The sequence below is a fragment of the Salminus brasiliensis genome, chromosome 24, assembly GCF_030463535.1.
Source record: "Salminus brasiliensis chromosome 24, fSalBra1.hap2, whole genome shotgun sequence".
Taxonomy (NCBI): domain Eukaryota; kingdom Metazoa; phylum Chordata; class Actinopteri; order Characiformes; family Bryconidae; genus Salminus; species Salminus brasiliensis.
In genome coordinates this window covers 23,808,561-23,832,342 of record NC_132901.1, presented here as the reverse complement: position 1 = coordinate 23,832,342, position 23,782 = coordinate 23,808,561, and the positions used below count along the sequence as shown (strand labels likewise).

Genomic DNA, 23,782 nt, shown 5'->3' with positions numbered 1-23,782 from the left:
CAAAATGAAAACGTCACAGTGATGTGCCCTGGTGTAATGCACAACGTGAGGTATCAGCCAAACTCGGATTTAATGTATTGCTTATGTTCTTTGCATGTGTATTTATAGCTGTTTAATAAGAGAAACATGTGTGTTTGACAAAAATGTAGAAGATTCAAGCAAAACTCAAACATTACAAAGAAACTAAAGCACAGAATTGGTAATGAGGCACATGCAAAAATAGATTCCAGAGGTTCTACAAATATACACACACACACAAACACAACAAAGTGGTTATTTCAACCATCAAGAAACCGTCCAACCTGACAGCAAGTTCAACCAAGCAACCAACAAGAGGTTGGCAATATAATAGCTTAATAATCCACACTATAATAAAGATCATGATCCAAACGCTAGAAAAAGAAACGTAGAAGGCTTGAGAGGCCTTCGAGAAGGCTCGAGAAGTCTGAGCAGCTCTAGTATCGGTGTGAGAAACAAAGGCAAGAAGTTACTGCATTCATTTCATGCATATTAATATAGACAGTACAAAACCTTATGCTACATACTGCATTCGTGTTGACAAGTCTAACCTGATTACATCTAAAAGTTGACCGGTGTGCACAAACACAGGACATCTAGGCTACAAACTGAGCATGAGTGTTCATATATGGAAAAACCTGACCATTTAGACTGAGTCACTGCTGAAGTGGAGGTTTAACAGAACTGTTTCTTAGCATAGAGTAGTAGTTGATTCAAGAGTTCTTGATCACAGGGATGTGGGTTCAATACCCCTGTCCACTAAGCTGCCACTGTTGGGCCCTTGCCACTGAGCAAGGTCCCCAACCTCCCTGCCCGTTTGGACATAGATGTTGGAGCATGACTGACCCTGTGTTCTGACCCTGGCTTTCTTTGCTGGGATATAAAAAAAAATAAAAATAAATAAATAAAGAACTATTTTTGGGGACAGCTCGGGTCTAGCAATGGTGAAAGAGGCAATCTTGGGACCAGAAGGTTGCAATTCCCTGGACTGCATGGAAGTGACCTTGTGCAAGGCCCTTACACCATCTCTGCTCCAGGGGGTGCTGTAGCATGGTTGACCCTGCATTGATCCTGCGCTCTGGCGGCAGCTTTCTAAACTGAGAACAATTTTTGGTGCAAGTTGGGCCTAAAGATGAGAAAAGTGGGCCTGGGGCCAGTAGGTCGCCGGTTTTAATCCCCTGTACCGCCGGAAGTCCCCTTGAGAAAGGCCCAGAACCGTCTCTGCTCAAGTGGTGCTGGGATACACAAATAGAATTTATTGGGGTAACTGGCTTGATCTAAAGATTAGCAGGCTTGGGACCAGAAGGTCACTGGTTCGAGTCCCTGGGGTGGGAGAAGTAAAGGAAGTTGTGTTTAAAATCCATTGTACTGCTGTGTGAAGGCTGTATAGTGTGTTGTTAATGTTTGACCATGATGAGATCAGCAGAAAATGCTGGATCAGGTATCGCTGGGACAGAAAGCATAAATCCGATTCACTCCAGGTTCAATATCTATCCACCATCTTCTTGGTCCAGACTCTCCCTGGAATCACAACGTACCACACACCACATTTACTCAATTACACAATTACACTTAGGGCCAATTTAGTATAGCCAATTCACCTAGCATGTGTGTTTTGGGAAGGTAGGAAGAACCCATGAGGACAACACACCAAACTCCTCCCAGACCGAGACCAGAGCGAGGATTGAACCCACAAGCCCAGGGCCCTAGAGCTGTGAGGCATGTGGGACACACAAGATTTTTAATATCCATTTAGAAAAAGAAAAAGTGGTACCTTTCCTACTTGAGAAGAGTGTATCGGTGTATCTGCTACTAGACCACCACTACAAGCTTACATGCTCTTGTATATGCTTGTGTACACAGACGACATTAGGAGCCAAAGCTTCCATCAATAATTCTGCTCCTGATTCATTAAAATAAGGTGTATCATAAGCTTTAAAAAAAGAACACACAAGTCCTGTCATGTCAAAGATGACACAGAAAAAGAGTCCCTTTAGAAACTGTTCGGCAGCTGCTCGGTGTAGCTCAGGTGGAACTACGTTGTAGGTTACTAAACATGTAGGTAGTCTGAAGGCTAATTTATACTCAGCGTTTAAAAACGGATACGAATAGACACCACGGGGCCCTTAACGGACATCACTGCCCAGTTGGCAGCAGTGCTGACATTCTCGAAAGTCTCTAGTGTGGAACTGTTTTACAGTGTAAACTACCACTGAAACGCTCTGTTTTACCAGCAGGGGGAGCCGTTTTAAAACCAGTACTGAAAAATGCATTCAGAACCGAGTGGAGGCTAATGCTAATGCTAATACACATGCTATTGAAATCTAAATCACAGAGCATTTACCCACTGTAAACCGGTGCTGGCCCTCTAGTGGATGTATTGTTCAGCATGTGGGCAGTGACAGTTGGGTCGTTAATAACGGACGCATTCATTTTCGTAGGGGAGCATAAAAGAGCCTAGTCTAATTCGGCTTCTGCGTGTTTCTATACAGGGCTCTAACGGAGTGGTAAACAAGGCAGTAATGAAGTGGAGAGAAGGCCAAGAAGCCTCTTTTGAGGAGTTGAGCACTTGGGATAAAAGGTGTGCGCACACCTGTACAAGAACCAGATGCATTGCACCATGTTCTTCAGCAGAGTGTTCTTCAAGCTGTTGTTGATTTACAGTCCTTCAGTTCAGTGGTCAAACATTTGCCTAGGCTTATTGTGGAGCTGTGCTTTTCAAAACAAACTGTCACCTGGGAAACTCTACAAGTGGCTCCAGTGGTCTAAAGGTGGTCCGCCATTAACTAGGCCACCCGGTAGGCCGTCATACGAGTGTAGTTTTTGCGGTGACTCCTGGCGGCCCAAATGAAGAGAGCAGCAGCCATCATCTGGAGTGGGGAAGAGACCAGGGCTAAGTAGAGGGACCAGCCCAGGGAGTAGTTCATCCAGTCGGCTGTCTCAGATGCTCTGTGCAGGAGGTCCATTCCAGCCAGGAAACAGCACACTGTAGCCAGAGAGCACAGGCCTGCAGAGAGTAGAGGACATGTTATGAACAACAGCAAACAATGGAAGTACTGCAATGTACCATACTTAACTCCCTTACATAGGCTTTTTAAGGGGTTAACACACTCATTTATCCTGGATCATCTAGAGATCTGCTGTCCTCTAGAACAGGGCTGCTCAATCCTGGTCCTGGAGATCTACCACCCTGAGGAGTTCAGATCCAACACAGCTGACTTCAATGTTCAGTGTCTTCTGAAGGTCTTTATTATCTGGATCAGGTGTGTTAGATTCAGGGGTAGAGCTAAACTCTGCAGGGTGGTAGATCTCCAGGACCAGGATTGAGCAGCCCTGCTCTAGAAGTTCCCCCAATTGACTTGCTGGATCTGTCATTACAGTAATTTGAGCATAAAGCTAAGCTTACAGAGTTAACCGGCTCAAATGCTTTTCAGAGACAGGCTTTGAGTGGGAATCTTTCCTGGAAAATTCAATATTCCAAGGAAAACGCAAGTCCAAGGCCTGTGTTTACACTAGAGAGCTGCTATTGGCCCATTTTTACCAGGTACATGAGGCCTGTACACATCTTAAACCTAAATCCTCAATATAAGTCAATCTTATTGATGAACAAAGCCTTTGACTAAGACTTTACTTTTCCTTATATGTTGGATTTCCAAGTTCCAAGTAGTAAACTTCAACTGAAATGCCCCCACAAGTCATATTTCCTTCTTGGGGGGGTCCCCAAGTCCCCCAAAAAATCTCTGCTCAAGAGGTGCTACAGCATAGCTGGCTCAATGTTCTGACCTTGGCTTGTTCAGCTGGCAAATAGAACAATTTATTGGGGTAACTGGCTTGATCTAAAGGTTAGAGAGGAGCAGGCTTGGGACCAGAAGGTCACTGGTTCGAGTCCCCCCTGGGGCGGGGGGATTGAAGGAACAGCGCTTTCACCTCTAAACATTCACAACTGAGGTGCTCTTAAGCAAGGCCTCTAACCCCTAACTGCTCCCTGGGTGCTGAGGTGGCCGTCCACCGCTCAGAGTGTGTGTGTGTGTGTGTGTGTGTGTGTTCAAAGCCTTTAACTAAGACTTTAGCTTTCTTTATGTTGCATTTTTACTGGAATGCCAACAAATCAGATTTCTTTCTTGAAAGATTGGGAGAGGCTCATCTACCCTAGGTCTAAAAGCCAAGATGGCCGGAACCACACATCAACAGTAACAAATACAGTAGTATTATGCACTTTATTAGCACCTCTATCTACTCGTGTCTCACTAAATCAGTCATACACACAGTACTGTCCACCTTCTGCCTGTGGAAGTGTTTCCATGGTGTTTGGATGCGCAAAATACTCTATAATGCTGTATTACACAGGTAAGCGATTTTTAGATTCATTATTTTCTTAATTGGCACACCAATACTAGGTTAATCAGTTCTTCCTGTAGGGCCTATAAAGGCTTGGGCTGGCCCTGCCTGCCTGGTAGGCATGAGTTTCCATACTTATAAGGTTGTTCACAGATAACCAGTCCATTGACTTCTAAATAGCAAAAATATGAGCTGACAGGATCTAGTAGTCAGGATCTAGTTCTCTATATACTACTCAAGTCTTGCCATTTGAAAGTGTGTGCACATCTAGGTCATCTCACCAGCCAGCAGATGGAGTAAACCGACAAACAGGGTGGGGGTGATGCTGCGGCAGAGACAAGCACACACTCCGATCAGCGCTCCCAAAAAGACCAGCCCGAGAGACACCAGTGGGAACAGGAATCGGCACCTCCACAGATCTGAGGACAGCAGAGAGGATAAAGTTTTACTGACCTGCACACTTTCACTGCTTTGTACAATCCTTTGTACAATGAGCACCCCAGCAACAAACAGCCAATGGTATTCTTAAGTTGGAGGCCCTTTAGTGGGCATGCAATATGGACTATACACATGATTACAATAACAGGGATGTATGATAAAGGTTTTAAAGAGTCTGTAAGCAATGACTATTAGCTAGTTATCTCATTATCTTGTGGGTTTAATGTTGTTTTGTTGGGGCAGTTCGTCCAACATGTTCCTAAGCCAATATATGATATAACACAATTAGCTGTATCAATATTCAGTAATAACATAAATCACAATATTCAGTGTACACAATATTGTTAGGTTTTGGGTAAGGCTGGGTTGGGTTTTGTTTAATAGAGTCTACTTGATGTAACAGACCCATGTCAGTGAAGCATCAACAGAACATCTTCAGGACGTTTACCTTAATGCATTCAGGTGCTTCCCTGCTGCTATTGCACCCATCTGCAGTTAATGTGTTACTGATGCTCTGCTGAGAGTTTATTAATCACTTACTAAGGACCACTCCACTGTTTCCCCTACACTTACATGTGCGAAGTAGATCCTCCTCACTGCTAGAGTTTCCAGGGAGTTTGTACTTGGTTTCAATCTGTTGGGGCAAAGTAAAGGCCTGACAGTCCGTCACCATCTTCGGCTCTATTGAGACAAAGAAATCATGAAAAAAAGAGCAGCACACAATGAAAAATTGGTTTTCCACCAATGTGAAGAAGCCTTTAACCATTTAAACATTCAACTGGTTCTTTGAGTTGGCATTATGCTTTACAGAACCACTGCCCTTACCAAAGAACCCCTAAATAACTTACTACAGCGTAGATGATCACATATCAATCCCAAAAGAACATTAAAACATAGCTTCTCTACAAAGCTCTCGCTACTCATCCACTCTTCTTCTTACCAGGATGTCTGAACCAGGGTGTTTCCTGAGGCACCAGAATGCAGCGCCACCACAGCCCCAGGGTCCCATTGAGGAGGAACAGAGCTTCACTGTAGGCCTTTTCGCTCACTTCTTTCTCTACAAAGGAGTTCCTCAGTGTTTGCAGGTCTGAGCCGTTTCTTATATCGTTGCTGGCCGGCATGCTCCGGTACTGGTACCAGTGCCGAGTGCCCACTGCCACCGACAGATACACACTAGCCAACAGGCTCAGAACTGAGCCGATCACTAATGCGGTGGCGTAGCGATTATCAACCATTTTTAGAATTGGAACTAAATCAGCTATTAATCCTGTGTACAATAAGAAAACACAGTAGGTTGTGTCCTACAGGCGTCTTCACAGCCTATATCCTACAGGCCTTTGCAGCAGAATTCTGGATAAGGCCAGTGAACAAGCCTAGATTGCTCATTTCTTTACTGTCTTTGGGGGTTAATGATTCAAGAGTCGTTTTTTTAAGAATATAAGTGGAGAATCTTCTTCATTACATCCCGGTTTGTCCATGTAGGCTGCTATCATTGCATCCTTTCCAGGGCGTGGGCAGAACTGGCATCTCGCAGCCTGGTGGAAGTAGGTCGGGGTCTTGCTGTTTTATAGGGTGCACTCCTCAGCTGAAACACAGAGAGAAGCAAAGCAGAGTTAGTAAGAGCCTGAAATCATGCATATTTCCCCCGGATGTCCACCTATGACCGTTTCCCCGATATGTGATGTGCGTCTTTATATATGCAAATGTAATCTCTCTCTCCCCTGCCACCCATGTCTGACCAGCTGCCCACCCTCCTGCCACTGCAACCTGCCTAATGACTATGTTAAAATTGACATGGACTTTAACTATCTGCCACTACTATTATTATTATTTTGCACACCCGGGTCTCATTAAGTGGTTCTGAGACTTTTATTAATATTTTAGAAATAGTTTAGAACAGAGGAGGACAGATGGGTCCCCCTTGTGAGTCTAGGTTCCTCCAAAGACTTCTTCCTCCAGTCTTTCCTTGGCACTGTCGTCTTTGGCTGCTCACTGGGATCTTTTATGTTGTCGATCTCTTGCCCTTTCATTACTGATTCTGTAAAGCTGCTTTGCGCCAACGGCAACAAATCATTTTATTAGATGACTTGATTTGGTCTGATTGGCTGCCCTGTTTTGAGCCTTATTTAAAAAGCAGCCCTGGCTGAAACAACGTCCAACGCAGGTGGACATACATCGGTTTTCGTGATGTCGTTATTTCTGTAGCTCAGTTACATCATCAAATTAGTGTCTGGGCTCCCTCTTTGCAACATAACGAGGAGCTCTGATATCCAGGACAGGCTCGGACTAGAGCCGCTGCTCCACTGCTCCAAGAGGTGCCAACTGACATGGTTCGGGCATCTGATAAGGACGCCCCCTAAATGTCTCCCATTGGAGATGCACCAGATACAGCCGACTGGGAGAAGACCCTGAGGAAGACCCATGTACCTGCTAGAGGGACTGTATCACCTGGCTGGCCTGGGAGTGCCTGGGGATCCCCCAGAAGGAGCCGGTGGAAGTGGCTGGGGGCTTGGATGCCTGGGTTTCTTCCTTTACTATTGTTCACCAGTATGAATTAGAAGTAATTAAACAATTTATGAGAATCGGTATCGCGATATTACCCATGGGAATCAATGGACGCCACAGCGCAAATGAAAGTCGTGTGCGCGGCTATTATACACTTTGCGGTAGCAGTAATATCAACAGTGTTAAATTTGATTTTTTTAAATAAAAAAAACATTAGATAATCTTTAAATGTTTTACAGAAGATATATATATTTTATAAATACTAGAAAATCTGTAACTGGATGCTGAACCGTACGTCGTATTGTAGCTAAATTAACAGCCTGTTTTACCGTAAATTGTGTAATAGCTGAGAACCTAGATTTCCCCTGCGGCTAGGCTAACCGCTGTCTCTCCTCTGGACTTTCACTGTAATTAAACTCATCATCAATGCTTAAGTGTTAATTAAGTATGGAAATAGTGAGAAAGACGCATCAGTAGGTTTTCTACAGCGCAGGATGTGATCTAGCACTACATCTGTGGTCAGAAACCAGCTGAAGAACCAGGGAACAGATGTTAGCCAGCGCCGCTAGCCGGAACACCACCGGTCACACAGATGCAGCGTTAATGCTCGGATTCACAAACAAGCGGGATAAAGCCTGTAGCCCGATGTTCAACCATCACTCAGTGGTCTTAACATCGCGGACTAAACTGTAGCCAGTCCATCTGTCTGTTATTACAGGTTAAATTGAGCTGGACTCACCATTTCAGCCGCCCAGTCAGTCCAGTATCTGTCGCTGTTCCGGTTGTGATGGGTACGCCTTGATGACGTCATCCACTGGCAGGCTATAATCTGGGCTATAATCTGAGCTGAGACCAAAGATTTATTCATTTTAATGGAAATAAAGTCTTAATAAAGTCTTGTTCCAAGAAAAATCTTACAAATATTATAATATTGCCTAATAAAGTGAGGGAAATCACATATGTTCAATTAAATATATTAACAGATAGATAGATACAGCCAGTAGATAGATAGATAGATAGATCACTTTATTTATCCCACAGGGAAAGTCAGTTTTTACAGCAGCAAAATCAAACAAGAGAGCAGCATGATAGAGGCATAAAAGCGTAAAAAGTGATTGTAGTGCAGTCATAATTACATTAATATAATGTAATATACAGAATGAATTATGTGTAATGTAACAGTGCAGTAACTACATTAATATAATGTAGTGATGTAAGGCAGTAGCAGTTACACAATAAAAAAATTAGTCCAGGCAGCAAAAAAAAAAAAAAAAAAAATTATGAACCATAAATGATATCATCAACCATAGATACATATATCTTCTTTATTTCAATGAGACAGAGATTAACTATTAACTGTGAGTTATAAAGTATTCACTATAAAAAAAACAATACCATAACCTACAGATAAATATCTCCCTTACTACGATGAGCCAAGAATATAAGAATATATAAAAGGAACTATCTACAGCTATACACATGATCAGTGTAGATGACACATAGAATAAGTGTCTGTATGTATTACATTATAGTAATGGTGTGGCACAACAGATAACACCACTACAGGCCAGTGAGCTAACACACCCTGTGGGAGACTGGGGTTTGATTCCTGGTCTGGGTGACTATGCTGCGCTACACCAATAAGAGTCCTTGGGCAAGACTCCTAACACTACAATGAGTCACCTTGTAAGTCACTCTGGATAAGAACGTCAGCTAAATGTAATGTAAATATCCAGGACATCAAGCCTTCCCTATTAACAAGCGCTGTATTTTATAGACCATTGCATATGTTAATGTATATATATATATATAGACTGCCCTTGAGAGTTTTTTCCTTCTCTTGTACATTGCCATATAACATATATGTTTTTGATTGGACAGCAACAATATATATATATGTCTATATATCTATCTATCTATATATATATATATATATATATATATATATATATATATATGACTGTATTTGACTAATAAATGTAAATGTAAATTTATTACATTAGCGTTTTAAGATATCTACATTTATTCTGTATTTAATTTTTTTTTTTTCTAAAATCTTCTTTTGTTTTGTCTTAAATAATAAAAAAATATATAGTCTTGTTATATTTTTTTTTTATTTTTTAAGGTAAGCTTTGGCTAATCTTTTCTCATTACCATACTAATGTCAATAAGTGATTATTGTGAATGATGTCAGTGTATATATATGGATTTATTCATTTTAAACAATGGAAAATACAAAATCAGATTACAATGTGAATAAAAGAATGAAAACTATCAGATGTTCATCCAACATCTAACTATACAAAACCAGAACAGCTGCTGTTGCCTTATTTCCTCATTCTAGTAAGTTTAGTGATTGGGCACAAAGGGGAGGATAATAGGAACACTGCTTGAGGTCAGCTCTTCTCCTATTGGATGTTCTTGACTTGCTTTGTAAATTACTCAACTAAAAACTAGCATCCAGGATTTGCATCCTGCGTTTGTCCAAGAGTCTCTTACCTCTTAAGTTTACTGGGCAGTCTTAGCTTTTGGTTTATCAGGGCTGAGAATTTTTTGTTTTGTAAAATATCCCAGTGTCATGGTTTTCCTGTGGAACAAGCTCTTCAGTAGGTTAACTACGGAATCCTACTCATGATATATCCCACTGGTTAAAGTACAGTACATTATTTTTGTCCTTATTATTATTTATCAGCATGAGTAAAACCAAACATCATGGAAGGAAATGATTTTTTAATTCATTGTAATACAGTACAACATTGGCACGACTGAATCAATTTCAGTGCTTTAGAACATAAAAGACAAACTTCAAACGCTTGACATGTAAAACAGTACATTATTGCACACATTGCTCTGCAGACGAAACTGAAACACATCATTTCAGTTCATCAGAAACTCAAGATTTGAAAAGGAACACCTGAAAAATCACCTGATTTCCACCAGTTTCTCCAAACTGCAGTATACTTAAATGGTTAAGAGCTAAACAAAGTAATTCAGAGTGGTTTGGTGTGAAATGCTCCAGTTCTGAAAAGCCCACCCTAGACAAAAACTGAATCCCCTTGCGTGTTTAAGGTGGTATTTACTTAAGGCTACCGCTGAAGGATGATGGATCATAGATTGAGAAGAGTGCAGTACAGTACAGTGAGAGTCTCGTTGGATGTGAGGAAAAAAGGCAAAGCAAATCAGTTAATGTTTGGTTAATAGGAGTGATTGCATTTGGGCGTGACCAAAGACCACAGTGTGAAGGAAGTAGCTGAATCTGCAGCTGTATGGAAGCTTATGGTCATATATGTGAATATGGTCACCTATATATATATATAGGTATGGAGTGATAGTGGAACCATTTTTACACCAATGTGCAGACCTTAACCACATAAATGTAGGCATTAAAATGGTTCGGAGGTGCCACAGCTCTTTTTCGAACCACTGCCTTTGCTAAAAGGCCCTTTACCCTCTCTGCTCCCCGGGCGCTGGAGTTGGCTGCCCACCGCTCTGGGTGTGTGTACTCACTGCCCCTAACACATGTGTGTGTGTGAGTGTGTGTTCACTACCAGATGGGTTAAATGCGGAGGACACATTTCGCTGTACAGTCCACACTGTACAGTGACGAATACGTGCACCTTTACCTTTTACCTTTACCTTTAAAGAACCCCTGAAGAACCTTTCTTGTTTACCTCACCACCATTAAATTACACAGAAATTTTGAACTTGGAATTGCCTCTGTACATAAACAACAGCGAGTCATTTACCCTGATTAAAAGACTGATTGCTACAGAATTCAGAAGAATTCAGAGATAAGTAGGAGTTCCCTTCAGGCAAACAGTAACCTGCAGCCTCGTTAATCATTAGAACATAAAAACAATCTCAGTGAGGTAGCATTACATATGATTTCAGTGTACACAGGATTGACATTAAAAAGGTAATAAAAATATGAAAGAAAGGCACCGTTTCACTTTCCGACTCAAACATCCCGTATGCCAACAGTACCTGATGATGTATAAACCTCATGGCTGATCATGAATTACATGATTACACTAATCGATATGGCTCAGCTGCTGGAATGAATGGTAGAATTATACAGTCAATTCTTATTAAGACTCAAACATAAAAACTAGAGATGGAAGTCGTGGCCTAATGTTTAAAGAAGTGGGCTTGAGAATCCTACCGACAGGTAAGAACTTATGGTGGGCGGGGCTGCCTCCTCCCTCAATCCATGGCTGAAGTTCCCTTGAGCAAGGTACCTAACCCCCAACTGCTCCCCAGGTGCTGGAGTTGGCTGCCCACCGCTCAGAGAGTGTGTGTGCTCACTGCCCCTAGTACACTAGTGTGTGTTCACTACCATAAATGGACAGAGACAAATACTTGCACATTTACCTTTACCTTCAGGTCCGGAAAGTAGAAATCCGGCCCAGGATCCTGGGGTGGATTTCTAATTTCCCAAGCTAAGCTGCAGCCGAGCTGCCCAGACAGTCAGAACAAAATTTTGGGAGCAAATTTGTACTTTCTGGACCTCAACTTTCTATCTCAGCTTTAGGTTTAGAAGAATCCCTGCTGGGTCAGTGAACCCCTAAAAAACGGCATGGTGTATCTGGTGGTGGCATTGATAACAGGAGTGTTGGTGAACTCCACCACACAGGGCCCAGAGGAGCAGGGCGAAGCTTCCAGCTCCAGAACGGTGATGTTGTTCGGAGCTTTGGTGCTCAGAAGATGCGCCGGCACAAAGAGGGTGATCTGGGGTCCGCGAGAGGGCCAGTATCGGCCCAGGTTGAATCCGTTAATCCACACCTGGCCCTGTTGGAGTTTGACAATAAACAGTACAGACAGTTAAAATGACATCCTGTAGAGAATCACTAGGCCTTATGTACTAAGCGCTCTTAAAGGGCGCAGAATAGGGTAAGGGCGGGGGGGACATGTCCCTACCAATATCAAGCGACTACTGAATTGTCTGTAGCAATATTTGAGTTATATAGCCGTCCGTCAGCATCTAACCACTGTATTTGCTCAGTGTCTAGAGACTGTATTTAACAGATCTTGTTCTCTACTACGAGTCCGCCTCCCACATCACTAACGGGACTGGCTTTGACGTTTCTTGCTAATGTGTGAGAGGCTGGTGTCAAGCAGATGTTCATGTAGGCAGAGTGTGAGACACCATCCAACAGCTGTGTGCAAGGAACAGTGCAGTTTACTATTAAATGAGGTACAGTTCCATAGACTGTTATACAGAACTGGTGGCACCCACCTAGACGTCAGCGTGTGTGTGTGTGTGTTTGACAAGCAGCCTCATTCAGTGATATGCTGAGTCAGGATGCCAGCCAAAACAGAAGGTGGACATTAGGATCATGTCAAAAGGCTGCATCAGTGTGTATTTTCTGTATGTTGGCAAACAACCCAACCATGTAGTAGCTCAGACAGAGGAGAGGCAGGGAAAGTCAAATGATGACTGAATTCAGTCCAGACTAAGAACCTACATGTACAGAAGCTAGCTTTGAAGCAGTTGGTTAACCGAATCACAATTGTGTAATTATTATTATTGTCTCAGGATCATACTGACTGAAAAATACTCCCGTTATGAGTGTGTCGGCCGCATAATCTCTAAATAGAGGTTGTAGATGACATGAAATTGCAAAAAGACGTCTATCATAAATGCCTTAGTTTCCTCTTTCAAGTCCCACAAATGTCAAAATCAAATCTATGTCCTTAATTTTTCTTCTTACAACCCACTTATGCCATTTTCACAAAGATTCTGACTTTCTTATTATTTTTTCTGTCTTATTTGGGATTTCTTACGTTTACGAGGACAATAGAGCAGAGCTGTAAATGATTCTGCACTCTGAAAATATATATACATGAGGACGATATTGGTAAATGAGGCCCAGTGTTCTCAACTGACTGTATAAATTAGGGGGTAAAGAACTTTTAAACCTAAATGTCCAACCTTTCTCCAGTCTGGAAACTGGATGTACGTGTCCTGGGGTAGATCAGGGATGTCATCAGGGATGCTGAAGGAGCCGGCATAGAAGGCTGGTGGGGAGAGGTGTGTGGGTGCAGTATTGACGGAGGTGGTTTTTGGGGTTCGAAGGGAGCCCCTATCCCACAGGAGACCTCCCTTCACTGCCTCATCTATGCTCAGACTATACATAGTCCAGTTAGCCAGTATGTTAGCACCCAGAGTCAGATTATACACCAGGCCCTAAATTGTGGAGGTACAAAAGCAGTCAATGAAAAAGCATCCTAGCTGTGGCTGAGCTGCATTATTACTATGGGTGATTATTACTTCTCCCATGACTGTTTTTCTTAAGCAAACCTTGAAGTCGTTGATTTCTTTGCCGTAGTTTACCCTGCCCATGTTCTCCACTAGAATGTCCAGTCGGCTGCCGGCTTTGCCCGTTATGTTGATGCTGATGGCCTTGTCCCTCTCCAGGATACCAGCAACAACCTGAGCGAGAGGACACAATCTCATATAACCCCAATAAGCAGTAATATGATGATGGTAAGTATTTTTAATCCAGCACTGTTTCATCTAAATCTGTTCAATTATTTAAGGGGATTATAAAGCAATTGTGTGCTACATCAATCTCATTCTACCGTAGAACCGTTATATAATTGTTCACAGCCTTTATGACAGGGGCTTCCATAAATGCATCGTAAGACTCTCAAGGTCATACGAGGTATCAGTGGTAATAAATGAATGAGAATAGTGAATTAAAATGTAAGTATGTTCCCAAAGCATATAAATAATGCTGCATACCCCATCCACAGCCACATAGGCCCGATCATGCACTCCGTTTAGAGGGGAAGACAGAGGAGTGGGCTTTGAACAGTCTACTGGAAGCATGGTCTGATACAGCATGAAGCCAAAAGACTGTAGAGAAAATCATCAGAACAGAAACGGATACTGTTTACTTTACATAATGACACTTAAAAAAAAACAAATAACCCCTTTATACAAAAGCGTTGTATATATATCAATCAAGGGTGACCCTCATTTTCAATGTAGCAAAATATTATATATATATATATATATATATATATATATATATATATATATATATATATATATATATATATAGTTTGTCTTTAATATATATAAATATATTAAGTTTAACTAAAATCATACACAAAAAACAAAAAAGGAAAGTAATATATAAAGGAAGAATATACAAAATAAAGAAATTAAAATAAGAGAAACATAAAAAATAAGTAAAAATGATCAAAACCAAATTAATTTTAGTTAATGAAATAGTGAAAAAGTTGCTAAAATAAATATAATAATATATATAAAATGACAACAAATATACTAATAAACATACTAAAAACAATGATAAACAAATAAATATAAACGACAAAAATAAAATAAGTTTAAAAAAAATCTACTGGAAAGGGGTTTTCTGACTTAGTGAGAATAGTGGAACACTTTTGGTGCTATAAAGAGGTATTTTTAAATGGTTCTATAAAAAAGAACAAGATATTTTTCCATGTATAGGAAACTGTTTAATTAGGCAAAGAAACATTTATACATTCAGACGGTTCTTTGAGACGTCATGGTTCTCTATATTTTTAAAGAACCCATGAGAAACCCTTTTTTAGGTGTGGCCCACAGAGAACCCATACTGTTTGCACATAATTCAGTTCTATTGAAACAGTGCAAATGAATGGATTACCTGATTAAGGTCTATAAAGGTGAGTGGGTAGGTGCTTTTGACCGGTCCAGAGAATGACAGTATGTCCAGAGATTCAGTCACTGTCCGCAACTATAAAAAACAGAAACACAGTCTTTAAAAGACAGAGCACATCTGACTCACCGAAACTGTGTGGATATATAAGCTGTATGTGTAATTCCTCTTTTAATAAGGCAGATGTGATAATGGTATAACATTATACAAGAAAAACACATTTTTTGAACCCCAATAGAAGTGAATACTACACCATGCAGTTAACAGAGATATTTACCTTCTTCATTGTCACTTGTCCGTATGCAAATTTAGGTGTAGATGGTGGCACCACTCCTTCTGGTATTTTTCTGTACTGTTTAAAGCAAAAATCACATTATGTAATTTGATGTTTTATGTGCATTATTATTATTATTATTTTTATTATTATTAATGATCACTAATTACAATAATAATAATAATAATAATAATAATATACTACAACTACATGCAATTTACCTGTATCTCCTAAACTTCTCCTACGTCTCTTTCTAGTGGTCCATTCATCATGACAGTCTGACACAATGTAAAGAACTTCCAGAAGACATTTCTAGGTATCTTACACCATATTTAGATAATTTATGAATGATAACTTTGTGTTTACAATCATTTTTGTCATGTTTTATTAACACTTTGGATAAGAATTTTATCTTATAAATTTAATTAATATTCATTCTTGATGTTCTACAGCTTCCTCAGTCATTTGAGGATCATCATACAGCTCTTAATTAAACTCTTCATTCATTTTGTAGCTTATTCATTTTGTTACTTATTATTATTTACAGTTGCATTAAATTAACATTTATTCAAACAAAACAGATTTCTTTTTGGAAGTGCGCTGTGTTACAAGAATTGCTCAAGTGGTAGTAATCACTGATACACTTAAAAAAATCACACTGGCCGGCACCGGCATCTGGCATTTAATTTTAATCATTTTAGCCAATTACTCAGCCCACATGTTAGAACTCTCCCCCCTGTCAAATGTAATTCTCCTGACAATGGGAGGGTAAGAACTGACCCTTCCAGCCATCACATCTTATTAAACTGCCACTGATGCAACGTCACCAGGCAACCACCCATACTTGCAATTGGAGAAAAGTGCCAGGTAGCAGATGCCGGTGCCGGCCAGTGTGATGGAGACATCCAGAGGAGAACTTATAAAAGTAGGATAAAAAAGAAAGTGCTGAACTGATTATTGGCTGATTATCTGATATTCTGCAGTTATCGGATTATTACGGGCATGTAGACACACTCTGTATATTCATGCACAACATCTGCACATCTGAACAGCGCATTTTGATACCCAGTGTACAAGTCAACATTTAGTTAGCATATCTTCAGTGCTTCAGTACTCTTCTTTTCCACCCATCTATAAAGAAACTCTCAGAAGCAAGACTGTAAGGATAAGAAGCTGTAAATGCAGTCATTTACCTTTTTAATAACATCCCGGATGGCAAAGTATTTTTCAGTGAGGTCTCCAGCCTCGGTTAAGGGGGCATCATAGTCGTAGCTGGTGGGCTGAGGAGCATAGGGTGTGTTGGCACCTACGATCCAAAAGGCATGAATAAGGATATAATGGTTTATATTCATCTGACAACATTTGCTCTAATCACATAGACGTAAGTCAGGCTGTGTGGCTTACCATTCCAATAAGCAAAATTGGTTCCGCCTATGAACATGTACCTATAAAAATGGGGGGGGGGCATAGAATAGATTCATCTATGTTTGTATTTGTATAAGCAAGATGCTAAACAGCAACACAATGAAGATTTACTCACATGTTGACATTGGCACCTATTTCCAGCATCTCGTTGAGTGACTTGACCACAACTGCTGTGGAGGTTACAGAATGAGGCTCACCCCAATGATCCAGCCATCCAGTGTAGAACTCTGAATTCACCTGAAAATGACCCAAAATAATGAAACCGTTCAAAGCCTTTGGTTTCAGGCTCTACCAAACATGCTAAAATTGGATACCACTTTCACTTACAGGCTACCTCTGTTGGCACAATACGAAATACCCATCAGTGGGAAGATCCCAGGACCGATTCTGGGCTAGTTTGAGGGGAGGGGCCATTCGAACAGTGCTTTTCTGCACTCGTTTTTGCAAAACAGTCAAAACTAGGTTCATGTGTTTGTCACTTTTCACAGTGAAGAACGGAGCTACAGATAGTCATGGCATTTCACTGTGCAGGAACACCTGCAAACAATGAGTCGTTCTTGCAGGAGAAGGTTTTTAGCCATGTTTTTAGCCAATTACACAAACTGGAGCTGGGAGCGGACAGCCTCCACACCTACAGTGGACCACCTCAGAGTCTGCTTAGAGCAAACCCCAGACCACCGATTTAAGGAGGGTCAGAGATTCGTGCTCTGTGCCACTACCAGGTACCAGGAAAGCAGCTTTCACACTTTTACAAGTGTACTTAACTCACGGAGCAAGCTGACACACCTGTCCTAAATGAATTCAATCCCACTGCTGGAAAAAGTGTCAGGAACTGTCCCTCCTTGAGAGGAATCAAGACTCAAAACAACAGATATCACTACTAAAAGCACTAGGATACAGGCCACGAACCCCCCACTCATGCTAAATAATAGCTATTCACATTTATTAACTGTTAGTATCCATATCTATTAACAGCTTAAGCTCTTAGCCTCATCTATTCCTCTAAGATGCTGGAGCTTCTCACCAGAGGGCCTCGAGGCTCTGCATGTCTCTGGGCTTCAAAGGCTGCCGTCACATTTCCACCTGTTTACAACAGACCAAAAGCACAGCATTAGATGTTTCAGTACAGTTCCTGACTGTACGGGACTTCAGAATCAGACATGTCTGATTGGCTGTTTTTACCAAAGCTATATGAATCATTTTGAATCACATGGAATAAATGCTAATGAATCATACTGGGAGGGAGTCATTTTTTTATTTTTGGAGTCCACCCCCCCCCTGCAGTCTGGCTCTCTACTTCCCATTCTGCATTTCACACTTTTGTAGATTTGCAGTTTTAATTGTGTGACTGATGCCTGAATCAACCATTAACATACACAGCATGCAGCGGCCTTTAGAAAGGACTACTGTACTATTACACTATTCTTCTTGGGGAATACTCCTAACTAGAGATGTCCCGATCAGGTTACTGCTGAGTATCAGCCCATACTGATACCGATCTGATCTCTGTGTGTGTGTATAAATAATCCAGCTCCACAGCTTAGATTAGACGAGCTGCTGATTAATCTGATCAGTAAAATCCCTTTATTTTTAGTCTCAGTTTCTATAATCAGACTTTCTGGACTGATTGGTTTAGTTTAGTTGAGACTTCTTTTATTAAAATGATGTTTTATAGTCTTTAATATCTTATAATCCAGTCTGACTCTCCTCCCTGACCAACAGCTCCCAGCTCCTTTACAACACTGCGGTCTAATCACTTCATGTGTGTGTATGAGTGTGTGTAGTGGTACACACTCTGGATTGGTACCTGTGGTTGTTGGTTAACTGGTGTGTAATAACTGGTTTATAGTGGGTGAATGTGCTGTGTGTGTGATTGGGGTTTCTATAGCGTGTGTATGGAAGTGTGTGTTAGCATTAGCTTTAGCCTACACTTGCTTCTGAATGGGTTCTTCAGTGCTGGTTTATAAACAGAGAAAGGCGAGCGAGCGGTTCTCCGGTTCTCCCGCTGGTAAAACAGAGCTTTTCAGTGAAAGTTTTATAAAGGGTCAGATATTATGGTCTGTTTTCAGGTTCCACTGTAAAATAGCTCCACACTGCAGAACCTCAACTCCTTTATTTACCTTCTGAGAACGTCCGCCCTGGGAATAATGTCTGTTAATGGCCCTTGAGGACACTAGATGGCGCTCTGAACACCATGGTTTAAACAAAGACTCGGAAATGAAGATGATCCGGTCACCCTACTCACCAGGCCCAAAGTCTACTGTAGCATATACGCCCTGAATAGATCCACACTTCAGGTAGCCCACCCCTGCTCCATCTGTGGTGAACAGCACAACCTCATCACCCAGGTACGAACGGTAGAGCTTGATAAGGTGCCGAAGGTAATCGAAATCACAGGCGAAGTAGCTCCCGTACTCGTTTTCCACCTGTTTATCAAGAACAATAAACACTTAAGTAGAACTGTGACATAAGGAAACATACCAGACATACGGGAGGATGATATCAGTACTGTCACTGTACACTCACTGGCCGCTTTATCAGAAACCCTTTGTACCTCCACCCATACAGTCAGAGACTGTCTCCCATCTATAACTCTCACGACCTTAATGGGTGGTGAACCACCGTCTACCTGACACTCCAGCAACACCACAGCGTAGTGCAATGTCACGGTCACTGCTGTGCCACCTCAATAATATCTGGTCAACAGATCAGCTCTGCGGTCAGAAACTGACCAATGATGAACGGTGAGTGGTAGAGGGTGGCAGGCCAACCGAGCAGCTGCTACAGATGGGCTACAGTGTGTGACCGTTCACTTACAGTACATACCGGAGCTGTAATGTAGGTGGAGCTCATAAAGTAGTGGAGTGTCAGTGTAAGACCCTACAGAAGGCTCACCTGCACTGTTATGATAGGTCCTCCGTTCTGGTACAGGTAAGGCTTGATTATGGGCAATAACTTCCCCATCCATTTGTCCACAGCAGTGATATAATCTATGGCAAGAAGTGGTCATACAGAATAAACATCAGGCAAGCTCATCATAAGACACCTCAAAGTGCTACAACTGGTTTAATTAGTAACTTTAACAGTCATACATGAATCAGATGAGCGGAGAATGATGTCCTTCTTTTTCAACAGCCAGGAAGGTAGGCCGCCCTGGATTAAGCAATAAAAAATGGATAATGAAGAAGCTGATGGTTCCACTGTATATTATAGTTACACATTAATTGTCCATGTTATAACAGTGTAAAGTCTGACCATCAACCCTGTATCATCATGAGAAGCCTTCTTAAAGGATTAGTTTGGCAACATGTTTGACCACTGACCCTAGATGCTGTCAATCAAGCAAGACATGTTTGGTATCTGATGTGTGCTTCTAAAGTTTTCAAAGGGAGATGCTAGGCTAACCGTGCTAACAAACACTGGACAGGCTGGTTTAGTTACTGCGTCTTTAAGAAATATATAAGAAAAATAAGCTCTGTGCCGATTGCCGGTCCACTCTGTGAAACACTCCTGAGAGATACAGTGGGCACTATACGTCCACTATACGTTTCTAATGAATGCATTCAGCTACCTGCCATTGCACCCATTGCTGACACATATGTGCAAATGTGCATGCACACAGCTTGTCTAGTTCCTGTAGAGAAGTACTGCCAATAGAATAGGACTCTCTGGAGCAGAACAACATGAACCTATTGGCACCATGCTGCCTAATGTCAAGCAGCATTGAGCTGTGGAGCTCTTTATGGTTGGGGATGAAGTGGGGTGGTGATCATCCAACATCCTGACCTCACTAACGCTCGTCACTGAATGCAATCAAATCCTCACAGCAATGCTCTGAAATCTAGTAGAAATCAATACTAGTAGGATCAACTCAATATTTAATACCCTAGATGATTTTAGAAGAAACAATGAATGAGCAAGTGTCCCAATACTTTTGTCCATATAGTGTATTTACATAGTTGTCTCTTCCCTTGTACCCTCTATTCATATTGTCATGCTGTTCTTTTTGCCCCATCTCACCATGTCCCACTCTCCACAGATGTACGGGCCTGGCCGGAGGATGACCAGCAGGCCGAGGTCGTGGCACAGCTTAAGAAAGTGCTGAAGGTCCCGGTCTCCTGAAAAGTTGTAGTGGCCTGGTATGGCCTCATGGAAGTTCCACGGCACGTACCTGTAGATTGAGTCATATGTGGAGGAAGGGGAGTTTAGTCACAGGTCCATCAGATACTGGACCAGAAGACCCGAAGGCCACTATAAACATCTCTTAGCTAAAACTACTAAAACTCCTGCCTTACATTTATCAGCTGTATAAATAAATAGTGATCCACCTACGTTTGGATGGCATTAAGTCCAGCCATGTACATCTTCAGTAGCCGGTCCTTCCAGTAGACCCGAGGGATCCTGCTGTAGTGGATGCTGCCAGAAATGTAGCGGAAGCTCTCTCCATCTTTGAGGAAGCTGTTTGTTTTGTAGTCCACAGAGAATTTCCGAGCAGCTGAAGAGACCTGATGAACAGAGAGCACAGTTAGCATTAAGCTAAACCAGACATGACTGCTATTAAAGCCCTGATACTGCTGGGGCTGAGTCCAGAGCCCAATGCCGCTTTGCCATCAGCAGCCGGAGTCTGAGAGAGCACAATCGGTGGATAGATGGCGCACTCTTCCCCTCGTCATGCAAGGTTGGCCGGCACAGGCGTCTGTTAGCTGATGTGGTGGAGCTTGGGACCCTGTGCTTTCCTCACAGCATGTCGGCTACCCGGCGTTGCCGCATCAGCTGCAATTCGAAACGAGGAGGTGGCTGGGGAAAGTGTCGGGTCCCTAGCTCCACCACACCAGCTAACAGACGCCTGTGCCGGCCAACATCTCTCGCAGTGGTTGGTGTGGATGCGTTACAACAACACCATGTGGGAGACCAGGGTTCGATTCTTGGTCTGGGTGACTGTATGCTGCGCTACACCAATAAGAGTCCCTGGGCAAGACTCCTAACACTACATTGGCCCACCTCTGTAATACCAGTAACCTTGTAAGTCGCTCTGGATAAGAGCGCCTGCTAAATACCGTAAATGTAAATGTAAATCTCTTTAAAGTGAATGGGGGGAGAGAGTGCCAGCTACCTAACAGGAGAGCATGGCCAGTTGTGCTCTCTCTGACTCTGGCCACTGATGGCAAAGAGGCATGGCTCTTTGGCTCTGAACCGCTGAAGCACTACATTAACTTTCACAGGTGCTGGAAAATGGAAAGGCCAGCCATTTAGAAAAGTGGTTATTTACATATATCAGTCTTAATAAAGGCTTAATCAGATTAATACTAAGGTATTAAGGAAATGGAAAAAAAATAAAAAATGAATTATGGCTATGGTTCATCTTCACAATGAATTAATAAAACTATTAATTATGGAAATCACTTGGTTCAGTGTTTTAATGCATTGCTCAGATGGATGGATGGATGGATGGATGAACACGTGTTAGACCATTGTTTACAACGCCTTGAGGTGTGACAGGTCACAAGACAGCAACATGACAAAGCCAGGGTGAATCTCTTGTGTCTTCCTGATGATCCTTCGAAGGCAAAACACTGCAAATACCCCCATAAAGACCCTTCTGTCCAACACAGAACATCACTGAGATGTAGATAGGGATGCTAGGGAAGATCCTGCTGTATTGGTTACTGTATCTAGAACCTCAGCTGAGCTGATGGGCCGGTCAGGTTAATGCCACATCAGCTCAGCTCAGATGAGCACTGTTGAGTGTATTTGCATGGATCAAAGTTATGCAGATTATTTAACAGTTTGAGAAGTCAGCCCACTTTCTGGTTTGTGTTCAGAGCGAAAGAAGAGGAAGAAGGGAAGAATGGCCAAAACACGACCTAACTAACTAACTAACTAACTAAATAAATACATACATCATTTAAAGATCATTATGAGTGAATACTTACAGTAAATGGAAGAAACGCCAGTAAGAGTAAAGCTGCTGCAGCTCCTCTGGACCTCATGCTTGCTGCACGGATCTCAAACGACTCTCTGGAGCGATTGGGCAAATTCGGAACTTCGTCACGTGACGCTGCTCCGAGCCGGGAGGGGGCGGTCGCACGCTTTGCAGGGCGCGTCCTCAGCGTGGTGTTTGATTCAGCTCTTTGAGCCGATTCATTTGAATGAATCACTGCAGGGAATCGTGAATCCATTTAATAGATTCATTGGCGATCTATGTGTGTTGATATGACACCGTTTCAGAAACGTCTCATGAACTCTCACTTGTGCAATTATTATATGTAATTTCCTAAAACCAATTAACACATTATTAAAGTGTTATTGATTTAAAACTGATTTAATTGATTCATTTCATTATTTCTTACTTAATTGTATTACTGGGAAGGGTCCAGGAAGTATAATGAGGTTTTGGTGGGTCCTTCAAGTAACCTACTGTAGAACTTGGCTTAGTGTCCTCAAGTGGGATGTGGGTTACAGCCCCCTAAACTGAACTTTGCCTAGTGCCCTCAAATTGGATGGTGCTTTGGACCCCCCAAGCTGAATGTGACTCAGAGCCCTCAAGTTGGATGTGGCCCCTCAATTTGAATATAGCTGTAGGGACCTCAAGTGGGATGTGGGTTACAGCCCCCTAAATTGAATGTGGCTTGGTTTCCTCAAACTGAATAGGGCTTCGGACCCCCAAGCTGAATGTGACTCAGAGCCCTCAACTTGGAAGTGGCCCCTCAATTTGAATATAGCTGTAGGGACCTCAAGTGGGATGTGGGTTACAGCCCCCTAAATTGAATGTGGCTTGGTTTCCTCAAACTGAATAGGGCTTCGGACCCCCAAGCTGAATGTGACTCAGAGCCCTCAACTTGGAAGTGGCCCCTCAATTTGAATATAGCTGTAGGGACCTCAAGTGGGATGTGGGTTACAGCCCCCTAAATTGAATGTGGTTTGGTTTCCTCAAATTGAATAGGGCTTCGGACCCCCCAAGCTGAATGTGACTCAGAGTCCTCAAGTTGGATGTGGCCCCTCAATTTGAATATAGGTGTAGGGACCTCAAGTGGGATGTGGTTCCCAGCCACCTAAATTTAACTTAGTGCCCTCAAATTGAATAGGCCTTGGGACCCCCCAAGCTGAATGTGAC

At 42.1% G+C, this 23,782-nt stretch overlaps 2 protein-coding genes across 2 annotated transcripts; both read right to left on the bottom strand.

Annotated features, from left to right (window-relative positions):
* Positions 1-51: 51 nt before the first annotated feature.
* Positions 52-8,089, bottom strand: cldnd1b (claudin domain containing 1b). The gene is made up of 5 exons (XM_072669766.1): positions 8,039-8,089; positions 5,735-6,379; positions 5,368-5,475; positions 4,638-4,775; positions 52-3,025 (listed from the first exon to the last, which is right to left on the bottom strand). The coding sequence occupies exons 2-5, from the start codon at positions 6,027-6,029 to the stop codon at positions 2,805-2,807; spliced, it is 762 nt and encodes a 253-aa protein (XP_072525867.1). The 5' UTR covers positions 6,030-6,379; positions 8,039-8,089; the 3' UTR covers positions 52-2,804.
* Positions 8,090-10,018: 1,929 nt separating this feature from the next.
* glb1 (galactosidase, beta 1) lies at positions 10,019-22,669 on the bottom strand. Its single transcript, XM_072669959.1, has 16 exons — positions 22,602-22,669; positions 21,001-21,173; positions 20,689-20,839; positions 19,761-19,821; positions 19,564-19,658; positions 18,914-19,094; positions 17,693-17,751; positions 16,784-16,905; positions 16,648-16,688; positions 16,437-16,549; positions 15,247-15,321; positions 14,958-15,047; positions 14,045-14,158; positions 13,601-13,732; positions 13,232-13,486; positions 10,019-12,087 (listed from the first exon to the last, which is right to left on the bottom strand). Exons 1-16 carry the CDS (start codon positions 22,656-22,658, stop codon positions 11,833-11,835), a joined length of 1,974 nt encoding a protein of 657 aa, XP_072526060.1. The 5' UTR covers positions 22,659-22,669; the 3' UTR covers positions 10,019-11,832.
* Positions 22,670-23,782: the final 1,113 nt, after the last annotated feature.

Coding starts and splice junctions, on each gene's coding strand:
- cldnd1b (XM_072669766.1), bottom strand. CDS start 6,029: ATGGTTGATAATCGCTACGCCACCGCATTAGTGATCGGCTCAGTTCTG. Junction 5,476..5,734: donor ACCCTGGTTCAGACATCCTG/GTAAGAAGAAGA, acceptor TTGTCTCAATAG/AGCCGAAGATGGTGACGGAC. Junction 3,026..4,637: donor TTTACTCCATCTGCTGGCTG/GTGAGATGACCT, acceptor TACTCTCTGCAG/GCCTGTGCTCTCTGGCTACA.
- glb1 (XM_072669959.1), bottom strand. CDS start 22,658: ATGAGGTCCAGAGGAGCTGCAGCAGCTTTACTCTTACTGGCGTTTCTT. Junction 16,906..17,692: donor CAGAGCCTCGAGGCCCTCTG/GTGAGAAGCTCC, acceptor GGTCATTTTCAG/GTGAATTCAGAGTTCTACAC. Junction 15,322..16,436: donor TCCGGGATGTTATTAAAAAG/GTAAATGACTGC, acceptor TGCTTTAAACAG/TACAGAAAAATACCAGAAGG.